General features: G+C 45.3%; 2 protein-coding genes across 3 annotated transcripts in view; one reads left to right on the top strand and one right to left on the bottom strand.

Annotated features, from left to right (window-relative positions):
• Window positions 1–10,533, bottom strand: part of grin2db (glutamate receptor, ionotropic, N-methyl D-aspartate 2D, b) — a 38,359-nt gene extending 27,826 nt beyond the window's left edge. The window contains exons 1-4 of the mRNA XM_076281304.1: window positions 10,392–10,533; window positions 5,634–5,650; window positions 3,368–3,451; window positions 902–1,258 (exon numbers count right to left, since the gene is read on the bottom strand). Coding sequence (XP_076137419.1) covers window positions 902–1,258; window positions 3,368–3,451; window positions 5,634–5,650; window positions 10,392–10,533 — 600 coding nt within the window. The remainder of the gene's footprint in view (window positions 1–901; window positions 1,259–3,367; window positions 3,452–5,633; window positions 5,651–10,391) is intronic.
• A 7,818-nt stretch (window positions 10,534–18,351) lies between these two features.
• Window positions 18,352–22,556, top strand: part of pitpnc1b (phosphatidylinositol transfer protein cytoplasmic 1b) — an 11,245-nt gene continuing 7,040 nt past the window's right edge. The window contains exons 1-3 of one of the 2 annotated variants that reach the window (XM_076281037.1): window positions 18,352–18,962; window positions 20,524–20,672; window positions 22,160–22,248. In XM_076281037.1, coding sequence (XP_076137152.1) covers window positions 18,915–18,962; window positions 20,524–20,672; window positions 22,160–22,248 — 286 coding nt within the window. In that variant the 5' untranslated portion in view covers window positions 18,352–18,914. The remainder of the gene's footprint in view (window positions 18,963–20,523; window positions 20,673–22,159; window positions 22,249–22,556) is intronic. The other variant, XM_076281038.1, reaches the window with a different exon arrangement.

Here is a 22,556-nt window from a genome sequence, read left to right as displayed (position 1 = left end):
GCGGATATTATCGGCCAATATTAGCTATTTTCTGATCTATCAGCATTTATAATGACCAATAACTATTTTAAAAGGAAGTAAAGGAAACCCAAATACTGATCCTCATTCTGCCCAAATGGTCCTCACTTTTAGACACAACTTGTCCTCCTTTTCAGAGTCTGGTTGGTGGTCACCCTAGTTCTGTTACTTTATAGCACACCTGTAGCCTCCATTTCCCCTTTTAAACACTAATCATGACTATCAACTGGTCTTTTCAGTGTATTTCTGCACAGAGCTGTTGGCATGAAGTGGAACAAATAGGCGTCCGCTCTATTCTATAGCGGGGTTGCGGTCGCAGCATGGGTTGAGCCGTGCCTGAGACGCGGATATGGCACAGGTGCTGTGGCTGCTGTGGCCTGGTTACCCTGGTACATGTGTGTAACATGAGCCCACATGAAAATCAACACACAGCGAAGCCGTTCTGCAGACACAACGCAGGCAATGTTCAAGCCTTTAGTCATATGAGTATGGACGCTATTTTACATTATGCTTTCCAATCACATAAAGTATCACATGCTATTAACGGTGTGTAAAAAACACAAAAAATACCATCATGGTAACTGTCTTTACCGCAGATAAGAACAAAGATCTGATGCAATTTTTTTTCATAATTATTTAAAAATCTATTGTATAAGAACCTTTTATTTGGATACCAGATAGTTAGGCCTATTTAAACACAATGTCTGACCTTGATCAGAACTTTTCAATTTGCTAAATATTCCATTTTTACATTGTGTTTGTTAAAAATGAATATCGGCTGAATTACCGTTTATCGATTTTTGAAATCCTCAAATATCGATATCGGTCTTTGAAATCCCACATCGGTGCTCTAAACAAAACTGCGTTTAAGGCTGCTGCTGACCTGGAGCCAGATGACGTTGGCTGAGCCCCACTGTGTGACGACGCTGTCCCCCAGGCTGCTGTAGACGCGGCCGAAGCCCGGGTAGAGCACGCGGCCGCCGGCGCCGGACGCCATGGCCTCGGCGTGGGCGCTGGCGCCGGCGTGGATCACAGCGATGTTGAAGTTCATGGAGGCGGCCAGGTCGCGCTCCCGCTCCCGCTCGCGCGGCCGCAGCAGCAGGTGAGGGGAGGGGCCCACGGGCCCCACCCACTCGCTCAGGACCAGCAGGAGAGAGAGGGCAGGCCACGCCGCCATGCCGACGGGCGACCAGGAGAGCCGGGGGGGAACCGAGCCGCAGCGCGCACAAAAAGGAGGTGCCTGAGGAGGAGAAAAAAAAGACAGAAGAGAAAAAAATGGGAGAAACACAGGAAAGGAGGCATGAAGAGAGGCAGATTGATGGACGACAAAAGCTAGGTGTGTGTGGGGGGGGGGGGTCGGCTGACAAAAAGACAGAGGAGAGAAGGACAGATTGAAAACAAGAGAAAGAAAGGGAGGGGAGGAGAAAGAGAAGAGGAATGCGCCTGTGGTGGAATCTAGTTAGAGAGTAATAGAGTGAGGGGAGCAGTGCCAATGAGTTGAGGAAGGCAAACAAAAACAAGAGAGAGAGAGGGAGAGAGAGAGAGAGAGTGGGGGGGGGCAAGGAGAGAGAAGAAAAACAGAGGAGAGGGACAGAAGATGAAATAGGTATTATTTAGGCTACAGGCTGCAAAGGAACGAACAGGGAGGTAGGAAAATAGCAGTGGAGGAGAGGATGGATGGAGTGAGAGAGAGAGAGAGAAGGAGGGAGAGACGTAGTAATAGAGGGGGAGTGGGTAAATAGCAGACAGAAATGGGGGGGTTGTTATGGAGATACATGAATAATAACAACAATTAAGCCAACTCCCACATACTGTACTCAACACATACACAAATGCATAAGCGGAGGCTATAAAGACTATACACTCACACAAACAGCCGCCGGATGATTGACTGAAAGATATTAGGGCTAATGCAGCAGACACACCCGCACTGAATTCCTAGCACACACACACACACACGCACACCACACACATATCTTAGCAAATCATTTTCAATTTACTTTCGGTGCCAACCTCCCTTCCCTTTCCCTCTCTCTTTCAACCTCCCCCTCACTGTCTCCCCCCCACCCCTCTCTCTCTCTTCCTCTCTCCCTACCTCTCTCTCTCTCGCGCTCCCTCTAACTGTTTTTCACGACTTCAGGTGTTAATGCAATTGCTTTGAATCATAGAGTTTGCTGACATAACACCCCCTCTCCTCCTCACCCTCTATTCTCTACCCCTCCATCCGTCCCCTCTCTTCTCTTCTCTCTCCCCCTTTCTTCCTCCACTCCTCGTGTCTCTGACCCTGATCATCTCTTCTGAGGGATAGAGATGCGGAGGAAAAGAGACAGAGTGAGAGAGAGAGAGGGAGAGAAATGGATGGAGAGAGAGATTGGATAAGAATGCTGAGTATCTGGGAGAGAGGTAAATATAGTCCTAATGAATAAGAGGATGGAATGCAGGGGGAAGAGAGAGAGAGAGGAGGAGAGGAGAGAGGGAGGGGGGAACTGAAGAATAAAATATGGGAGAGGGAAGGAAAGAGAGAAATATTGATGACCAGGGCATGTATACGTGTTTGGCTTAAACAAACATATTCGCAGACCTCTGGTTATGGGGGGAAGGAGTCAGTGCCTGACAGACAGATAGACAGACAGACAGACAGATAGAGGGATGGAGGGAACAAAAGAGGCTGGAAGGAAGAGAAGGAGAAAAAGGGCTCTGACTGTACAGTATGCTGTGATGCGTTGTCTCCACACTACCCTGCATTGAAGCCATCCTGTGGCGGGGACACAATAAAGTATTGATATTTATGGATCTGTAGTAAACTCTATTTATTTTGTGAAAAGTGTGTGTGTGTGTATGTGTGTGTGTGTGTGTGTGTGTGTGTGTGTGTGTGTGTGTGTGTGTGTGTGTGTGTGTGTGTGTGTGTGTGTGTGTGTCTGTGTGTGTGTGTGTCTGTGTGTGTGTGTGCCTGAGGGAAAGTGAGTGAGCATGAACATCCTCTTCAATACGTATTTCAAAACAAACCCCACACTCCAGACCTCCTCTAATCCTATGCAGCTATACGGTCTGGCATCACGGAGGAGACTGCACCATTCCACACACATTTCCATAGCAATGCAGTGATGTAGTCTTCCACACACTTATTACTACAGTCTACAGAGATAATTACGCTGTCGTGAGGTGATATGTTATTCAACACAGCTGATTATGCTGGCAAGTACTGATGTATAATTCCTCACAGCTGATTATACGGGTCCACAGAGCTCCGCTCGGTCTTAAAGCGCTGTACTGTAGGAGCCTTTACGCTGCCTGTGTTAATTGCCCCACACTTCAATCACTGCCTGTTGAGAGTTGAGGCTCGGCTGACCGGTGCTGTGCGGTTGCTGTGCGGTTGCTGTGCTGCCTCGGCCGCGCACTGCTGCTGCTGCTGCTGCTGGACCATGTGTCCTCTCTGGGAGCACAGCAGCCGCGCGCGCAGTTCAAGTTATTACACATCCCACACGGCTCGCCTCATGCACACACACACACACACACACACACACACACACAGACACGCTCACACACACACACAGACACGCTCACACACAAATACACACACACTCTCACAAACACAAACATGCTCACACACAGGCATGCACCCACACATATGCGCACGTACACATAGGACACACAAGCCCAATTAATGAATAGGCAACCAAATTCATAATTAAAAAGAGAAAACATTAACGCATATTTAAATGAACGCATAGATGTACATTTATATAATTAAAAGTCTCCACAGAACCCACACACTCACATTAATTCTCCCCCTTTCCCTCTCTCTCTCTCTCTCTCTCTCTCTCTCTCACTCGCTCTCCCACACCCACACTCGCACACACTCACTCACTCACACAGGCATACAGTCCAGCCTTGGCAGCGCAGGGTCATGGGCAGCCTGGCTGATAGCACATTATAGCTGGAAGGGTGGTGGCGTGTCTGCAGCACGTGGGGAGGAGGTATAGAGTGCTGGGCTGTGCTGTGCTGGGCTGTTCTATGCTGTGCTGTGCCACTGCCTTCTCTCCCCCCCCCCCTCCTCTCATTCTCTCTCTTTCTGTTACTCACTAGTATTGCTGTAAACACCTGTCGTAAAGCGTCACGCCTTTGCTTTGATGACCCCGGCTATCAAAAGCCATCCGAGTGACAAACGGCCCCCTAATCCATCACCCAGGCCAGCCATCGAGGGGCCATTCTCTGGCACACAATGCTACTTGTTGTTACCTCGGCACGTGAGAACGAGAGGCAGCGGAATCACTGCCCCGTGGGCACTACGGGAGCATAATTAAAACCTGACTCATCCGGTGACCATCCCTTATGTAAAAATGACACAGAGCACAGGGGGCTTGAATGGGAGCAAAGCTTCCTCTTTGTCCAGTCGGAGCCGTGTGTCTTTGGCTGGACGCGCTCCAGTCTGCATCACTCTTCCTCTCTGGCAGCTGAGGCGCTGGGGCTTTATGTGTAGGAGCCGCATGGCCTCCCCAGTGCAGTAAACACTGCAACACACACACACACACACACCACACACACACAGTATTTATGTGCGCTTGGCTTCAACAGGCTGCCTTTTTATTGCCATGCAGAAGGAACTGCAGAGGACAGGTTAAAGTTTCTAAATCGCTCTTGTCCATAACACAATGTTTATTGGTGCAAGAAGGGATTATTTTTTTCAGCATATTCTCTGTGCTTTTATTTCCCCCTTTTTTCTGCTGCTCTTTTACAACAATCTCCTTTCAACGCAACATGTGTGTGTGTGTGTATGTGTGTGTGTGTTTTTGTTCTACATCAATGAGGAACCTGCGCCTACACCAGCAGCATCCGCGCCTGTGTCATTGAGTCTCCCACTCGCACGCACACGCTAGCCGCCTCTTACTCAGCACTATCAAAAAAAAAAAAAAGCACCTGAATGAATTCCTACCAAACTCTCCTGGCAGGCGGCCAGCCTTTTGAGGGCGAGTTAAATATGCCTATGAATGTCACAAAGGCTCGCGGGACGGGGACTTTTATGCAGATATCCACCTCCACCCCACTTGTGCACTGCTTTGATTAGCCAGGCTATACCAACACCGGCGCATTACTAGCGGGGGCCACACGGACGTGTTGTCATCATCACCTGTCTGACATCAACAGAACGCACCAGGGCCATCCTGTGCCTCGCTCCCACATGCTGATTTCCTTGATGATAATACAGGAATAATTTCACACAGAGCTGCAGGGGACGACAGTGATAGCTGTGGCAGAAAAAAACTAATATGAGCCCACTGCTGATACTCACATCATATCCTCCCAGCTGTGATAGGCAACGGGTAGTTGCACAATTTATATCATTTGGATTGGACGTGAGTTCAGTTCAAAGGTCGATAGAGGAATTGAGATAAATTTTACTTGGCATACTTTTACTCATGCTTCCAAATACAGCTTGCTCCCAGGACAGAGAGTGCAGGGGAACTACTAAAACGCTGACATATGGTAAAACATGACAGGAACACACAGCGTATGGGCGTTTACAACAACCCTGAAGAACAGTCTCCGATACAAGCCCCTCTCCCTGTGACAAGCCCACAGACAGGGCCTCTGGTGGCACCTTCAGAAGCAGCTACCTTGCCACACGCACCACCTGATGAGTGAAAAAACCAGGCAACAGCTGCCACACAACACACCTTGGGCAAAAAAGCTTTTCACACCATGGGGAAAAACCAAACCAAATGTCATATATATTCATGTTTTTTTCTACAAACACATGAGCTATTGCTCCTATTGCTATAGTCATTTGAACACAGTGGCAATGTTTTTATTTCCAATTCAGTCAGGGGTTTGGGAAAATTTGCAAGGGACCAATTTCAGAGTGTACTCCTGTTTAGGTTTCAGTAAAACCAAGTGGGTAATTGACAGTGAGGTAAGTTTTGAAAGACAGGTCACGTCTTGCGGGCTGCATGTTGAATCTGCATGGTGGACAATGTAATGAGGGATTTTTTATTGGAGGTGCTTTGTTGTTTTTTGTTGTTTTGTTTTTAACATGAGCTGGTCCCTACGCTCGTGTGCTGTGTAACTGTCAGCCAATGTGAAAGACAACTGATTTGATAATGAGGGAAGCATATTAAGCCTGTCGCCTGGTGCAAGTACCCTCCCACACACTAAAACATGCACACACACACACACACACACACACACACACACACACACCACAAGCCCTCACATCACATCTGGGCACTTGGTCTCTCTCTCACACACACACACACTTTTATGCACGCTGCACAGCCCCAACATACTAGTGGTCACGGGTATATACACGCAGCTGCCAACATCCAGAGCAGAAAAACAACAGCACATGAATTGTACACGTCCACATCTGCCTATCGCAAGACATACCAAACAATATGATCTTTTGCAACCACATCTCAATGGAAGCGTATAGCAGAACATTAAGCAAACACAAAGACAAACACACACTCTCCCAGGCACAGACTCTGGCCTGCTACATGCATGAACACACTGGCAGACACTCAAATTACATATCACACCAGCACATGCTCTCTCTCACACACACACACACACACACACACACACGCATACACACACACACACACACGGACAGATTAGGCTAAGCTCATACACACCGGCACACACGGCAGACCCCGCCAACACGTCTGGCACAGGGGACGTACAGCTGCCAACTCTCAACGCACACTCACACACTCTCTCACACACTCACATGTGCACACACACACACACACACACACACATGAACATGAACAAGCATGAGACTCCCCCAAAACGCATAAAAAAAGGACAGCACACCTGTGGTCAAAACACTTGTGTTCACAGACATTGTGTAGTGGCCTCTGCAGATGAGAGAATGCAGAGATGTCTTCAGATGGATGCGTTTGTTTAGTCCCCCATAACGCCAAAATGTTTCCTGGGTGGATCTGGCCTCATAACGCATTCCAGTCAGTAGCGCTCCACTTCCTCCCTGCCTCTGGCAGCTGGTCTGAGATCTGCTGCTCTCACCTCCTGTCTATCACCGGCAAAATGCTGCAGCTGACCCTAGACCTGCGAATGTGGGCAGCACCAGCAATTCGCAGAACAACGGCCACAAGGCACATCCCTAAATGTATAATGCCAGCGAGCTCCAATCAATCAAATCTGGACAAATCACAGCTACCAAAAAAACTCGCTCTTTCTCTCACTTTCTCTCTCTCTCTGTCACTCTCTCTCACACTCACACACACACACACACACACACACACACACACACACACACACACACAGCTATTATCGGCTCTGTACCACAGCAGCCTTGCGGGGCACTATAAGAGCCTTCCTATATGCACAGCACAGGCTAAAAGTGACAGACACAGCCATCTGGCATGTGGACAGCACAGAGAGAGGAACACACAGGCAGCACACTAGTGAAATAACTCTCATTCCACACCTTAATGCGCACATCATTGCAGACACAGATTAGCCCTTAAAGGAGTACCGTCACACCGGTGTGATGGGAATGTTGCGAAATGAACGTTCTAAAGAATATCTGGGTTCATTGAATTCAACATAGAATTTTAGAACCTTCAATTGTTGCGGAACGGAATCTTATGTTAGCATGTTAAAAAACCTACACCTTTAAGGGTTAATTAGGTAGATTCATTAGTTTAAGCATACTATATTATGTGTGTACTATGTATGGAAAACACGAAAAACACAAGGAAAGCAAGGATAGAAATATATTTTTATATAAAAAAAACCTTCTAGCAAAAGGTTGAGTATATATTAAAGGGTGAAGTACATAATTTCTGGAAAATCTGGAACATTAAAGTTTCAATGGAGCGAAATTATAATGAAAGAATAATAGTCCTGTCTTTGCCTGCGAAGAGGAGGGTGGCTATACTGCTTTTACTTTGACTGTAATGAGTTCTATCATAACATTAACAGACTCATTACAATTGTCTTGAAATATTGTGACTCTGTGCAGTGCCTACCTCAATAAAGCTGCTGTCTATTATTCACCCCAATTATGCAACTGATCACTGCATCACAGTTGAAACATTTTAATGCAAATTGATATTTTAGCTACATGTGTATTTCCTCCGCACTGGAATTGAGTCTCATTAATTTTAATTTGCTTCAGTCAATATAAGTGACTGTAAAATGAGTTATACTCAATCGTATCGGCAGATTCAGAGCAAACAGCAATCTATTCTCCAAGGGATTTAGACAATTGGTGTATTTACTGCGTACTTGACATACAGTACTGTAGATTGTGTGCTGAAAATATAAAATGGCTGAAATGTACGGACAAATACAAGAAAAAAATCATAACTTGGTCCTACTTTCTGAAATCAATACACTCAATACTAAGTACTCAATACTAGGCCTAGTCTACCCATCATGGGCACAACATTTAAAATATTTCAAGAAACCCATCAAGGCTACAAGGCAATTTTATAGAAAGTGAAAACAAATTTGTTACATGCTGTGGTTTCATACTATAGCAGTGTTTCCCATACATTGACTTATTTGTGGCGGCCCACCACATCAACATTGACCACCACACAATGATTTTCCTGGTTGTACTAAATTGTGCTTAAAACTGGTTAGAATCATAACCGCACTGCACTGATTTGTTAAAAACTGTTGCATTCAAGTTAATTCTGCAAACCTACCACCACAAATAGAATTCAATTCTGTGTAAAACACTGTATAGCCTAGATATACATATATGAATATACCACTTGATGTTTTACTCTGTGTACTCTAGACAAATAAGGACCTTGACATTCTTGCAACATTTTAAAAAACAAAGTGATATAATTTTCTGTACCTGTAGCTCGCATGGACAAGGTGTTCCAAATGCACCCACTGTTAGTGCAGATTTTGATTTAGTTCACACACTGCAGATGGTATGAACATTCAGTCTGCATGCAGCACATCACAGAACCTATATGGAGCCTTGAATGATAAAGAATTAGCCTGTCAAGTAACCCTAACCCTAGTCATCAATACTGTATTTTTCTACCAGTACGAGCCGTGTTTTTGACGCATCTTGAGCCTTTGTTATAATCACACCTGCTCATGTAACTGCCTGAGGCAGACCATGTCAACATGCAACATGTCAAATTCATTTTCTGTCCATCATTGTCCATCATTGAGAGTAGCAGCCTCTATACATCAGATGTTTGACAAGTTTTCCTAGATAACAAACGACTAAACCCCAAAGAGAACAGACTGAGGCTAGTGCAGTGCAGTGGTGAAGAACTTTGTCTTAGCTGACAATGTTGATGCTGGAGGTGGATTCATAGCAAACCTAATAACTGAGATAGTCATATTAATGTTTTCTGTTGCATGTGACCAACTTTTTGTGTTTTGTATGGAACCATCATTCACTGTAGTAAAGAAACATATATAGATTCCATCAGTGTTTGTTCCATCATAATAAAAATGTCTCTGCTCAAAAATATCCTGCCAGCCAGTGTGTGCATGCGAGTGTGTGTGTGTATGTGTGTGTGTGTGTCCATGTAAGTGTGCAGCCATGTGGTTAGACATTCTTCCACCCTCAGCTCCAAAACTGCAACTATACGCTAATGTGAATGAGTGTGGTGTTTATCAATGCGGCCCAGACCAAACCACATGAGACCACAAGGAGAGGGGAGCACTGTAATCTCTTTAAAACACCAGTCTCTGATCTTATTAAAGACTAATTGATGTTCTATGTTAACGAGCTTTACCTTAATTAGTCACATTTAAGTGAACAGGGGGTGCTTCAGGGGAGGAGGATGATGGGAGTTTGGTTTAGGGCGTTATGAAAGTATCCCTGATGTTACATTCAAAACAGGAGCAGGGAGAAAGAGAGAGAGAGAGAGAGAGAGAGAGAGAGAGAGAGAGAGAAAGGAGGGAGACTGATGAAAAGTGTCAGGGAAAAAGGCAAGAAAAAGAGTGAGTGAAAAAAGCGATTGCATGGAGAGAACACGAGGGATGTAAAGTTGTGAGCTTCTGGTGGAATATGAAGGAGGGGGAGTGTAGGGTGGAAGAAGAAAAACCCTGCGAGGGAAAAAAGGAGTGAGAGAGTGTGGGAGACAAGAGGAGAGAGAGAGAGAGAGACAGAGAGAGAGAGCAACACAGTAAATGTGAGTTTTAAAAAAGAACCCGTTCGGCGTAATTGATGAGGGAACTGTAAGAGAAGCAGGAGAGGGAACACAAACGTTGACTCTTGTTGCTCTCATTTCTCTGATCAAACCCTCCAACCATGCTCACCCTCTGATATTCAATCCCAGCTGCCCCATCTCCTCCCCCCCCTCTGTCTCCTCCTATCTCTCAGCCCCTCTCTCCTTCCTCCTCCTTCTCATTTCTCATTCCTCCCTAACCTCGCATCAGTCCTTCGTCGGCCCTCTCGTACACCGTTAGCGGGTTTGTGATGTACATCTCCCCTGTCTCACGCCATCCGTTCTCCAGCCAGTCTCTGGTGCCCCTTCCCACTTGTCTCCTCAGCCTCCATCTCAGTGGCATCTAGTTGTGCTGCTCTCGCCCCTTCCTACCCCTGCAGCTCCGTCTCCACACCTCTGTCTCCTCCTCACTCCCTCACTCTCTACACCTCCGCTTTTCACAACACTCTGTCTACACCTCCCTCCACACCTCCACATAGCATCCTATCTCCCTCTCTCCTTCCTTCACTCCCCCCTTCCCTCTCTCTCTCTCTCTCTTTCTCTCTCTCTCTCTCTGTATCACTAGTGTTTCTAGGCTCAGCTGGTACAGTAGAGCCTCGAGAGCATCAGTAAGACAGATTGGTGGAGCAGGCTTGTATTGACACTGGAGGTGTGCAATCTGTGCATTAAACTGCTGCAGTGTAAGTGTAATTTTCATGTATGCACACACATGTGTGTGCATATTGCATTTGAAATTCCCAAGCTCAATTTGTATAGTCCATGGTATTAGGAAGAATGTTTGATGTTTTAAAAAAAAAAAATCAATAAGATTAATAAGACACTGATACGAAACAAGCACGGGGGAATGGAAGACAGAAAAAGCTTAGAAGAAAAAACAGTCTTGTTTCAGAAAAGCGAGACGTGAGTCACAGCCTTACACTGGAAGGATTTAAGCAGCCCTAACGACAGCAGTTATTTACTCCCATGTCAAATCAGGGCAATGCTTCAGCCTTTGCTGAGGGGTCCATGAAGTTGAACCAACCCCAAAAAACCTCAAAGCACAGCAGCACTTCACCCAGAGCTTTTGTTAGTCCCTGATCATCACTGTATGCTCCAAATGAAAAAGAGAGACTGCAGCAGGTTCACCATGCTTGTCATGTGGGTCAGATAGCTCCCTTTCAGTGCAGTAACAAGTCCATAGGCTCAATGCCCTCTTGGGCCTGAGGATGTTTTCTTTCCATGTCAGCCAGGGCTCTAACATACAGCAACTTGGTGCAAATACCACTGGGCGAAGTTGAGCAAAATGACGATGCAATCTCAACACAATGCTTGTGAGAGCACTGCATGTCTAGAGGCTGACTAAAACCAATCTAGGGAATAATTATTTGATCTCAGTTGCATGTGAACAACATGAGGAATACAATTTGATGAGTTGTACACGAAAAACGGTCCCTGTTGAATTTGTGTAGTTCCCTAAATACGATGATGACTGAATTAGCAGAGAAAACCCGTGTTACTCTGAATTCTCCACCTTTTCATACATAAATACATACTCAGACAAAAATAGATGTACTTGACATGATGGACAGGCTAACCAAAAGCTCAATCCAAACTGCACGAAGACACACAGAGGCGCAAATGCATGCTATACCGTGTGAAGTGTGTGCTTCATCAATAGCTCTGTTCACTTATATTGATAAATCCGCAGTAACACACACAAGTGAAACGGCATAGGGAGACAGCGCATACCAACGATACTTGCAGTACCGATGAAAGACGGGGCAGCATTTTAAATGGGTTTAAATATTCCATTGACAAACAGATGCTGTTTTCCTGAATTCACTAATTGAGCTCGCGACTATAGTGTCCCTCTCTGTGCGGTGTGTGTGCGCGCGCTATCTTGCCTATGTTTGTGTGAGAGTCAGTGTGTGTGTGTGTGTGTGTATCCACATGTAGGCTACTGTAAACGTTTGTATGAGTGCGTGAGGAAGAATAAAAGCCTATGGAAAATAATGTTTGTTTCATGATGTGTGAAAACCCCAGTGTCCGATATTAGTGCTAGCGAAGCAATGACAGAGGGGTCAAAGCCCCGTGCACCGGCCGTTTCCACCTCTCTATCTACTGCCATCCATCTTTCCAACATATAGCGCATCAAACACCGCCACCCGGAACCTTACCCGCACTGTCAATGACACATTTCCCCGCTCCGCACGACTGCGTCTGCCCATCTCGAGAGATATCCAAACATCTCCTCAAAGCGCAACATTCATTAAAGATATACTTACTGTTTTTCACGAGCCTGTCCCCCCTCTCTCCCTTCGTCTCTCCATTCTTTTCACATCATTTCTTTTGAGGTATCCTTGCTTTACTGGTTGTTCCCCCAGAAATACATGTACATGGATATCCAACATGTATTCAGTTTCTCTAGCTCTCTCTCTCTCGCTACCTATCACTCCCTCCCTTTCTCCCTTCTTTCGCTCTCTCTCCCTCTCCCTCTTCCCTGTTCTTTTGTTAAAATTCAGTATATGCTCCCCGTCACCTAGCAACCGTCAACCCCTCTCTCTCCCTCCTCCCTCACTCTCTGGTCCTCTCTCTCTCTCTCACCGGCGACACGTGTTGAATGCTAAACTTAGCGATGTGGAATAATATTAATAACACACTCCTTTTCTTTCTTCTTTTCTCCTGCTCCTCATCCTCCCTCCCCTCACGCACTCTTGCGTATCATAATGCAATATAAATATTTACTAGAACCACTCAACCCTCTATTGCGCTTGAACCCCCTCCCTCCGACTGCATGTCCACAGCACCCCTCCCATTCTGCGTTTCTCCAGCATCGTACCGCTGTTTCTGCTTCTCCTAGCAGCAAAACGGAGGTGTGCGCCTGTACGCTAGCTGTCGACCCGACAACATGTGAGTGTCAGTGTGTTCATTTAACGCATAGGCTATGCTACGCGTCTCTCCGTGGCTGCATGTGTGTGTCAGGACAAGCCATAGGTTCTTGAGGAAGAGTAGCCTATGCATGGGGTGTATGAGGTATGTCGTGTGTAGCATCATCCTGTGCCGCAGTTGCTGAGACAGTGTCCAGTTAACCAGGAGGACCAGTGAGTGTGCGTGTGTGTCCTGTAGCTTGTGTGCGCATTGGATTTTCAAACTACTGGAATCAATTCAGAAAAAAATAACAGTTAAGCTTACTCTGTCGACTCTATCTTTTGCAGACATTCTTGCCCCTCTCACTTACCAAAAGACAAAACATGTAAAAAGGAAGACAATATATTTTTTTTATTTTACAGAAAATAAATTGTAATGTCACGTTAATAAACCAATAGGTAATCACGTGAGTATGGAATGATCAGATGACGCTATTGATGGAAAGCAGAAAGCCTCACCAGCTTAATGGACATAGATTCGCCAGTTGCTCCTCAGTGATCATTAATCGGTGCCTGTTGGTTGCCGTGTAGTTTGGGCAGTGCTAGGGCGCCTGTGTGTGTTTGTTTGTGTCTTATGAAGAGCGATGGGAATCGCCAATTTCGTGCATTAAACATTAGGGAAAACATAACAAAACCACTTACAGACTGTCCAATACACTCTCACAGTCTGTACAGATAGACATGCAGATTCTCACACATGTATTCAGTTTTCTTGACAAACCAGATATGGAGCAATCCATATCTGGATCATAATCGACATTTAGTCCAAGTAGTGGCCCTCTCTATTAATAACTCCAGCTATCACAGGCAAGTCAGTTTGCATAAAACGTGGTTAAATCTTCAGATCTGAAGAAGTGTGTAGTGTCAGTTCTGTTTTATCTACTTCCTGTATGCATTAATCTTCATTTGTATTCATCAATCAATTTACCCCTCCCATCTGCTCTATCACTCTTCCACACACCATTGACTTTCATTGGACACATGGGGACTGGCAGTTGCAATACCAACGTGAAATACATGTGGAAAAGGCTATTTTAAAGAACATGTTATGGGGGTTGAATGTGCCTGCATTCTCACTTTGTGTGTGTGTGTGTGTGTGTGTGTGTGTGTGTGCATTAACCCCAATCTGATTCTGATTCGAATTGTTTGACTATCTCTGTTTGCTCATCTGTTTTCCTCTGAGCTAATTCTCAAACACTACACTAGACCTCTCTCTCACACACACACACACATTCACACTCTCTCTCTCTCGCACACGCACACACACACACACACACGCACACACACACACACACACACACACACACACACACACACACACACACACACACACACACACTTTGATATGACTTGATAAAGCAAAACTCCTATTCATTATTCATGACTATGAGAACAGATTGATTGAGTTAGGTTGGGGGCATGGTATGTCTGTGATTTTAGGATGATTTATTTTGGATGAGTCATTTTCACTTTAATGATGAGGTCCATTGGCAGTGTCTACACAGAATACAGACAAAACTGACTAGAGCAAAAGGCCATCCTTTAGACACCAGTGTGAGCGAGCATGACCTGACCAGCTATGATGAATCCATTGTGAAAATAACACTGGAGAACAGGAAAGTTGTAACATCTCAGTCCACAACTCTAATCCAACACATTTATATATATATTATATATATATTTGCAAATTGCTCCTCAGTGTGTGTGTGCTCAAATAACTCCAGTGTTCATGCACCATCCAGGTGCTGTAAATGGGAAACAAACATGGTGCCGTGGACCGCGCCATAAAGAACACCATCCAATCACCATCAAATCAAGCTTTAGGGGCTTGGAAAGGAGAGGTGTAGATTTTTGGATAGCTGTTGAGCTGCAATATTAAGTCTTTCGCCAGAGTAGCAACCTGCACCTTCAGTCAAAAATGAGAAAACAAACTGCACCTTCACTCAAAAATGAGGAAACATCACCATCTCAACAGCAGCTGCAAATCTTACCAATCACATAGAGCTCATTCACTTACTATTCACGTTTATTGATCATCATACTTATGACTTTTGGTGAACTGCCAACAGTTTTTTAATGGAAATGCTTAACCACGTTCCCCATTAAAAAAACAATTAATAGACCGCCAGTAAGCATACTTATGGCCTCCGCATAGCTTCTTCAGTGCATCTCTGTGCATCTGAAAACACACAAATTTAACTACAGTATTCCTTGTCATTGCAAACCACAGAATACAAAATCGATTTGTGTGCAAATGCAAGCAACACCAAAGTACGCCTTTCTTATGCAACATGTATAATTGATTGGAGAACACAAATCAAACAATGTAATGGCTGCATTTTAAAATAGGCTATGAATATGAATGGTATGAATTATTCTTTTTGCAGCTCGGAGATTGCAGCGACTTGACTGGCCTCTAGTTTGATAAGAAGAGAAGAGACTCCATAGCCCAGTTTTGACTGAATGCTGAATATGATCCATCTGAGTCTGTTGTGTCCTGTTGGAGAAATCTCCACGATCAATGCGAACAATATTTGGATTTCACAGGTTGTCATAGACACTTGCCATGGTTGATGATGGTGTGTTATATTTTGAAATTGTATGACCTAAAATAGCCTACACAGCCTAGCCCATCTCCCCAGCAAAGTCGCAGTATCTGGGTCTGCCTTGACAGCGAGAGATGGGGAGTCGATGGAAATAAGTGAATGCTCTTCTCCATCCGGTTCATGAGGGAATTTAGCTCTCTCCCTTTGCGGGCTAGTCCTCCGTGGATATATCAATTAAAAGGGCTGGCCAATCAATGCCGCAAGCCAACCAACGATCCCCCACAACAAGCATTATGGAAATTAGCCAACATTACTTACTGTATAGCCTCTCAACCCCCCACGCTTTTTTTTCCTAGAGGGATTTAAAACCATTTTACTGTGACCAGACTGAAATCCATGCAATTCTCTGTCTGTCCTCATAAAGAAGCCATTTTTGTCACCCAGATATAGCCCATATGAGTCTGAGTTCACATAATTAGTTAAAAGTATGGGAGCTGTTAGGCAGCCCTGAGTGAGACAGGGCAGCGCAGAGGCAGAGGCAGAGGCATCTCTCCCTGGACGCTAAGTGTCTGGCGCGGTGACCTGCTGACTGGAAGACCAGCCATGAAATGTAAGTGTTCGCTCTCCCTGCCCATGGCTGCCAGCCCACGCTTTAAATAGGAAACACTCTCCGCTGATTACGGCCTGGATCACAGGAGATTACACAATATCTTGGAGGAATATGCAGCTTTGCTTGAAGACACTTCTTTTTTTCAAACAGAGCTAACACACACACACACAGCTTTTTTTAGGGACCCATGTGTAAATGGCCCTTTTTTATCTTCAGTGTATGAGGAGATGTGCAGTATTACTTAACACACTCATATCTCGAATGCATTTTATGGTGGTACATAGAGCACTCATTATTGTCTCAAAGCTACAAGAGCAGGGTGTCTTGATTGGAAAACCTTGGAGCCTGTACTGTCACACACTGATACTGGTGGTGAGGGCTCTCGTGGTGTCTGATCAAAGCGCGAGCCCTCTGGCGAGGTCAGCACAGTTGCTTTCCTGGAGCGCAGGCGTTCCTGCAGGCTTTGGCAGCCACATCACATGATTCACGCAGGGACTATCGAGGGTTCCCAGGTGTTTTCAAGTTAGCTGCATCACCGTGAGTGCAGTAAACCAGGATAGGTATCATGAGAAGTCTCGCATTGATGTCCACTGTGTTTGAAACATGGAATGCCACTGGCAAAACAACAAACACAAGTAAAGGCTGGACAGTTATGAAACTGGCCAATTGAGGGCATAGAAAAGTTTGTATGAGGTAAGAAGCATGTCCATGCCAATGACTCTGTGGATAGGGTCTATGTTTGCTCCATTGAGCATTGTGTCCAGTTGTCACTACCTAATGGACATAGACTTCAGGTTATTGTCATTTTGAAAAGATTGAAACAGCCTTTAACCAATCCACATTGACTATCATGGGACTGGTATACTTCCTACATTGATATATCAGCAATGATGCACACTGATTGGTATGGCTGTTTTTAAGGCTGTCGATGAATAACAATACACATTCTTTTCGCTCCAGCTTAGACTCTTTGCAGTTCGCTACCGTTGAGTAACCTACCACCTCCTCCGTTATTGTGACTACATTTCAAACAAATGCTTCATTTAAATGTCATCACACTTAGCCACCCCCACTGGTCACTGATTGGTGGGCCCTTCAGAATGGCCCATCGATTCGTCTTGCGCACAGCAGTTCCACACTATCCCAGCGCAAACGGAGCCGGGAGCAATATGCGGGCAGCACCAGGCTAGCCATTTTCAGCTTATCAGACACTTTTAAAAGCCCATAAAGAGGAGTCATTTCAGACATATGGAACCCCTTTGTGTTTTTAAAAAGACCACATTTCTTTATTCACCATTCACAACCATTCTCTGACATCCATTTGAAATGGTTGTTCTTTCCAGGGCCCTGCTGCACTAGTGGTGCAATATTAGGCACAACTGTGCAATTGTAATTTGGTGGTACTGGGAAGCTTAATGAGCACAGGTGTGTCGTAATTGGAGTTTTAGTCCACAGGCTTAGCATTATGTAGCTATTAATTGTCCCCCAGCTCCCACTGTATCTGCGGTAATATTTAATCTGGTGCCTGAACCCAACCTTCCAAGTCGTCCATTTTAAGGCCCCCTGTAGCTTTAAAGTAACCATAAAACTCCCTGGCACAGCAAGAGTCTGAAACTATCTTTGATGACCTAGATTCCGTTTACGTGTGTATCTTCTTCACACTAGTTTCACAGATGCATTACTGAGCTGATTTCCACCTCATGTAAATCAGGTGTTTGTTTTTTTTTTTAATTTCCCGAATGATCTGCATAGCTATGTGAGTAGTGAGTATCAAGTTAATCAGAAACCTAAGGAGAGGTGTGGGGGGGGGGGTTGAGAGAGAGAGAGAGAAAGCATGATACAGTGTGTGTCAGCACGGGTGTGTGTGTGTGTGTGTGTGTGTGTGTGTGTGTGACTGTGCCAGAAAGTGGGAGAGATTAGCGAGATTTAGTGAGAGCATGGGAGTGTGAGCCCACAGGTGAGGGAGAGAGGAGGAGGAGAAGAGGTGGGCAGACAGGAGGAGGGGAAAGAAGGAGGGAGTGCAGCGGGAGGAGGGGGGGAGGAGAGAAGAGAGAGATAAGCGGAGAGAAGGAATTCACCGAGACCTGAAGGCAAGAGGTAAAATCACAGACGGGAAAGGGAGGGGCACCTTCCACAACACGACGGCACAGTTACACATGGAAACAGCCGGTAGCGAAGGGGGGAAGACAAAGAGAAAGAAAGAAAAAAGGAAAGACAAGCAGACATAGTTTCACTCTGGCGACAGTTGCCTGCTAAAGACAAAGGCAAATAAGAGCTGGCAATGAAGGTGAAGGACAGAGCAGAGTGTTGACTGAAGGAGTGCAGAGATTAATGAGAGACACCAGAGAAAAGAGTCAGGGAGAACATAAAAATAGTTCTGTGGATACACATTGACTGAGAGAGCAGTACAAGACCCAAAGGGCAACTGACATCAGCAGAAAAAGAGAGAGCGCGAGAGAGAGAGAGAAAGAACGTGACAGAGCGAGAGAGTGAAAGAAAAAGAGAAGAGAAGTGGAAGTCAGTGCAATCTTTTTGAGATTGTATTAAAACATGTTTCAGTTCACCATACATACAGCATAGGATATACTGACAGAAAGAGAGATAGGAAGCTTAGCAGGAAGACAGTCAATCCAACAGATAGCCATCAAGCACTTCATTCACAATGCTGACGAAGGAGTACAGAATATGTATGCCTCTGACAGTAGACGAGGTAAGTGAACACAGTGGAAGTTGTGTTGGCTTTTGTGTATGGTTGTATTTGCCGTGGTCTGTTGGTAGACTGTAAGTGTCCACACGATGTGAAAAGAGTGTGGTATCAACTCAGGGTGAAGTGGCTGCTCCTCTGTCGATGTCAAGAAGGTGTCCCCTGATCACCCTGGACTATGGCACAAGTCCACAGTACTGCGAAACCATAGATTGGTCTATTTACATGTCACAGCACACTTGGTGGTTAAGTTAGATCATGATTTCCACAGGAAATACTCTGTGTGATGAAAAGAAAGTCGAGAGTGGTTCTTGTTGTGAGGGAAGTGTTCACAATTTCATGGTTTGATCACAGTTCACTGTAAATAGTTTTTAGTGTTGGTGTCTGACAAGCACTGTTAATTACAGTAATGAACCACCACTGTAGTGTATCTAATAACCAGCTGAGGCTCCGAATTATTAACCAGTCAGTGAAACTGTAGGGTTCTGACAATGTTCCTATTGCCTGCGAGAACAGCCATGTTACTATATCTTTGTGTTTGTGTGTGTGTGTGTGTGTGTGTCCCCAAACAATTATCTATTTTTCTCAACAAACAAAAAAACAACAAGTCAAACTGGTTACCTCCTCTAAGTCCACTGCATACAAAGACTTTCAAATGTAAACATTGAAGAAAACAACAAAGGGGATTTCCCTCAGCTGAGCTCTAAAGTATAAAGGGTGATTTTGTTGAAAAGGATTGCCTCTTCCATTGCATCCTCCACTACCACAGTACAGTATGTGTGCTACCTGTTTTTAATAACCAGTACTAAATATAGCTGCAGGTAACACATTTACTCAGCACTCACACTAGGCCCGGAGTTGAGCTGTGTTGAGCTGTGTCTGAGTTGTCTTTAGCCATGATCATTGGGTTCCCATCGGGGCTAGGAAATGTACTCCCAATTTGTCTTCTGAACATTATGCAAATTGTGTGATTTTTTTGCTGTCACTCAACAGATGACTGTGTTTTCATTGCCAGCACTTACCCCTCTTTGACTTTGAGTAATGACTACTTCAGCACTTCTGCATCCTAGAAAAATGTCCCGTTGATCCAAAAATGAAACAAACCATACAACTTTAATAAGCAATGATTTTACATCCAAATACTGAAAACTGTGTTGCTTACTTCTATTAATACAAAATAGGCCCGATTCACTCCTAGAAGAAAATATGCTTGTGCGTTTCTTTTGAAAAATAAGCAATGTTTGGGAAAAACAGATTGGTTTCTTAATCTCATTGTGAATGAAAATAAGTTTGTGGTCTTAATCCCTTATGAGAAGGAGGCTGTCTTAATAAGCATATTTACTGAAAATGTATGGCTAAACACTTGGATTATAACAAACAAAAATAACACCACTAAAGAGAACATTGGGCCTGGCAACAGCGCGAAGGTGATTAAGTTTGACCTCCCTTTTCTGCTTGCAATCTCTCTTACTTAACTTTTGACTTTCTCACACTCGCTCTCCCCCACCCACCACCACTCTCCCTCCCTCTGCCTCTCTCTCTATCTCTCTCTATCTCTCTCCCTCAGTATAAGATTGGTCAGCTTTATATGATCAGCAAACACAGCAGTGAGCAGAGCGGGGGCGGGGAGGGGGTGGAGGTGCTCCGCAACGAGCCCGACACGCACCCCGAGCACGGCGCGGGCCAGGTGACCGAGAAGCGCATCTACCTCACCAGGTGAGGCCACACACAGCCGCCAGTGATCCCACTTCTGACACCAGTATTGACCAGCCTGTAAACATGTCTGTCCCTATAGGTTACATGTGTAATCCCCTGACCTTCCCTGTGCGTGGACAGTGACTGCCCTTTCTCTATGTCCTCATTATTCTGGCTACTTGTATCTGTGCTGCGGTCTGCTAGAATTCCCCTTCTTTTATTGCCTGCTGCCTCCACCCTCATTCCAGAAAATTCATCTGTGTTGTTGTCAATCCCTTGGAGTGTTTTTGGTATTATGTGCCGTGTCTAGTGTTTCATACCTGATGTTGCCGCCAGCTACTACATTTTCTCCAAAGTCTCCCTCTACCAGTAATTTGCTGTTTGTGTTGCTCTTTCGATCGTTTGCTTTGTGCCATGTAGACGCCGCACCCCCCTGACATCCTGACTCTACTGCATGTCTCTACTGCTCTCTCTGTCCAAGGCCTCCTCACTGCTCTTCTCCTCCTCCTCCTCCTCCTCTCCCCCTTTCTGCTCCTCCTTAGATATTTACCATTCGTCTCTCATCCCTCCATCCTGTTAACCAGCCCCACCAGGGGTCCCGGGGATCCATTAATGACCTTGACTGGCTCAATTACCAGGCTTGACTAATGCTTGTCTCTTCATGCCCTAAAGGTATGGAGCATTTTCCACCTCAGAAAGATATTTAAACCCTGGTTGGGTTAGAGGCAGTCTAGGAAAGGTGTGTGTGTGTGTGTGTCCATGTGTGGTCGCTATCTTAATGCACACCCTCCTTGCCATTTATCTAAGCATATGCTTTTTGTTCTATTTGCTCACCATCACTCCATCCATTCATCTTTCTCTCCATCTATCTCTGCATCCCTCCATCACGCCTCCGTCTGACAGGTCAGGCAGGGAGAGTAAACAGCTCCACTCCTGCCTTGTCTTATCTCAAAAGGCATACTTTGTTATCACGTGCTCTCTTGCCTGCGTCCTCTAATGTAAAGGGCATGTGGACACACCTCCAGAGGTGTCCTGGCCCTTGTCCTCCACAACATAATGGCTTATCTTCTCCCATCTATTCTCTTGTCACTGTCCCAGTGCCCCTTCCCCCTTCAGGTCACCTGCTGTGTCCACCTTTAAAATACTCTTAGAGCTACTACTGCTACTATAGCTACTGCTACTGTTGATGCTACAGCTACTGTTAAGCAGTTGATAGGGCTGCAGGGCTATGATCCTGAGGTAACCTCACATTCCATTGATATTAGGTCTCGCTTATTTTTCTGGAGATTTTTAATCATCAGTAGTCAAATTTTCATGATCATCTAATCAGAACTCAGAGAAGCAGTTATGTGGTTGCCCAGGGATATTGTTCAGTCCACCCATGTGTCATCAGCTAAAATGTTTGTGTTTTGGTATTTTGAAGACAGTTTTGTCCAAACCCTTTTGCAATAATGGACGTAAAAACTCCGCATTTCTCCCCCTCACTGCCACCATGCCCCCCTGTCCAGTAAGCTGCCAGACTGGATGAGGAGGTTCATCCCACGGCTGTTCTACGTGACCGAGACAGCCTGGAACTTCTACCCGTACACCATCACCGGTCAGTCAAGCGTTCTCATTGGCATGCACCGAGCGCGCACAGATGCTCACACACACACAATGAGTCATGTAGACACATGCTGCTCACCCGCACATCGCCACACAACCTCATCTGTCACTGGTAATGCACCACTAATGAACCACACGTCCCATTTACTTTGGCCACTGTCAATACATTGCATTTCAACAATGGTGCTGTTTGACTGTGCTCTTGCTGACACGTGACTCACTGTGTTTGTGTGTGTGTGCGTGTATGTGCACATGGTGCATGTTTGTGTGTGTGTGTGTGTGTGTGTGTGTGTGTGTGTG

Source organism: Alosa pseudoharengus, unplaced genomic scaffold, assembly GCF_046254945.1.
Source record: "Alosa pseudoharengus isolate Yale_2024_CS ecotype anadromous, Long Island Sound unplaced genomic scaffold, YU_APseudo_1.1 YU_APseudo_1.1_scf_12, whole genome shotgun sequence".
Classification (NCBI taxonomy): domain Eukaryota; kingdom Metazoa; phylum Chordata; class Actinopteri; order Clupeiformes; family Clupeidae; genus Alosa; species Alosa pseudoharengus.
This window is presented reverse-complemented; position numbering and strand designations above follow the sequence as displayed.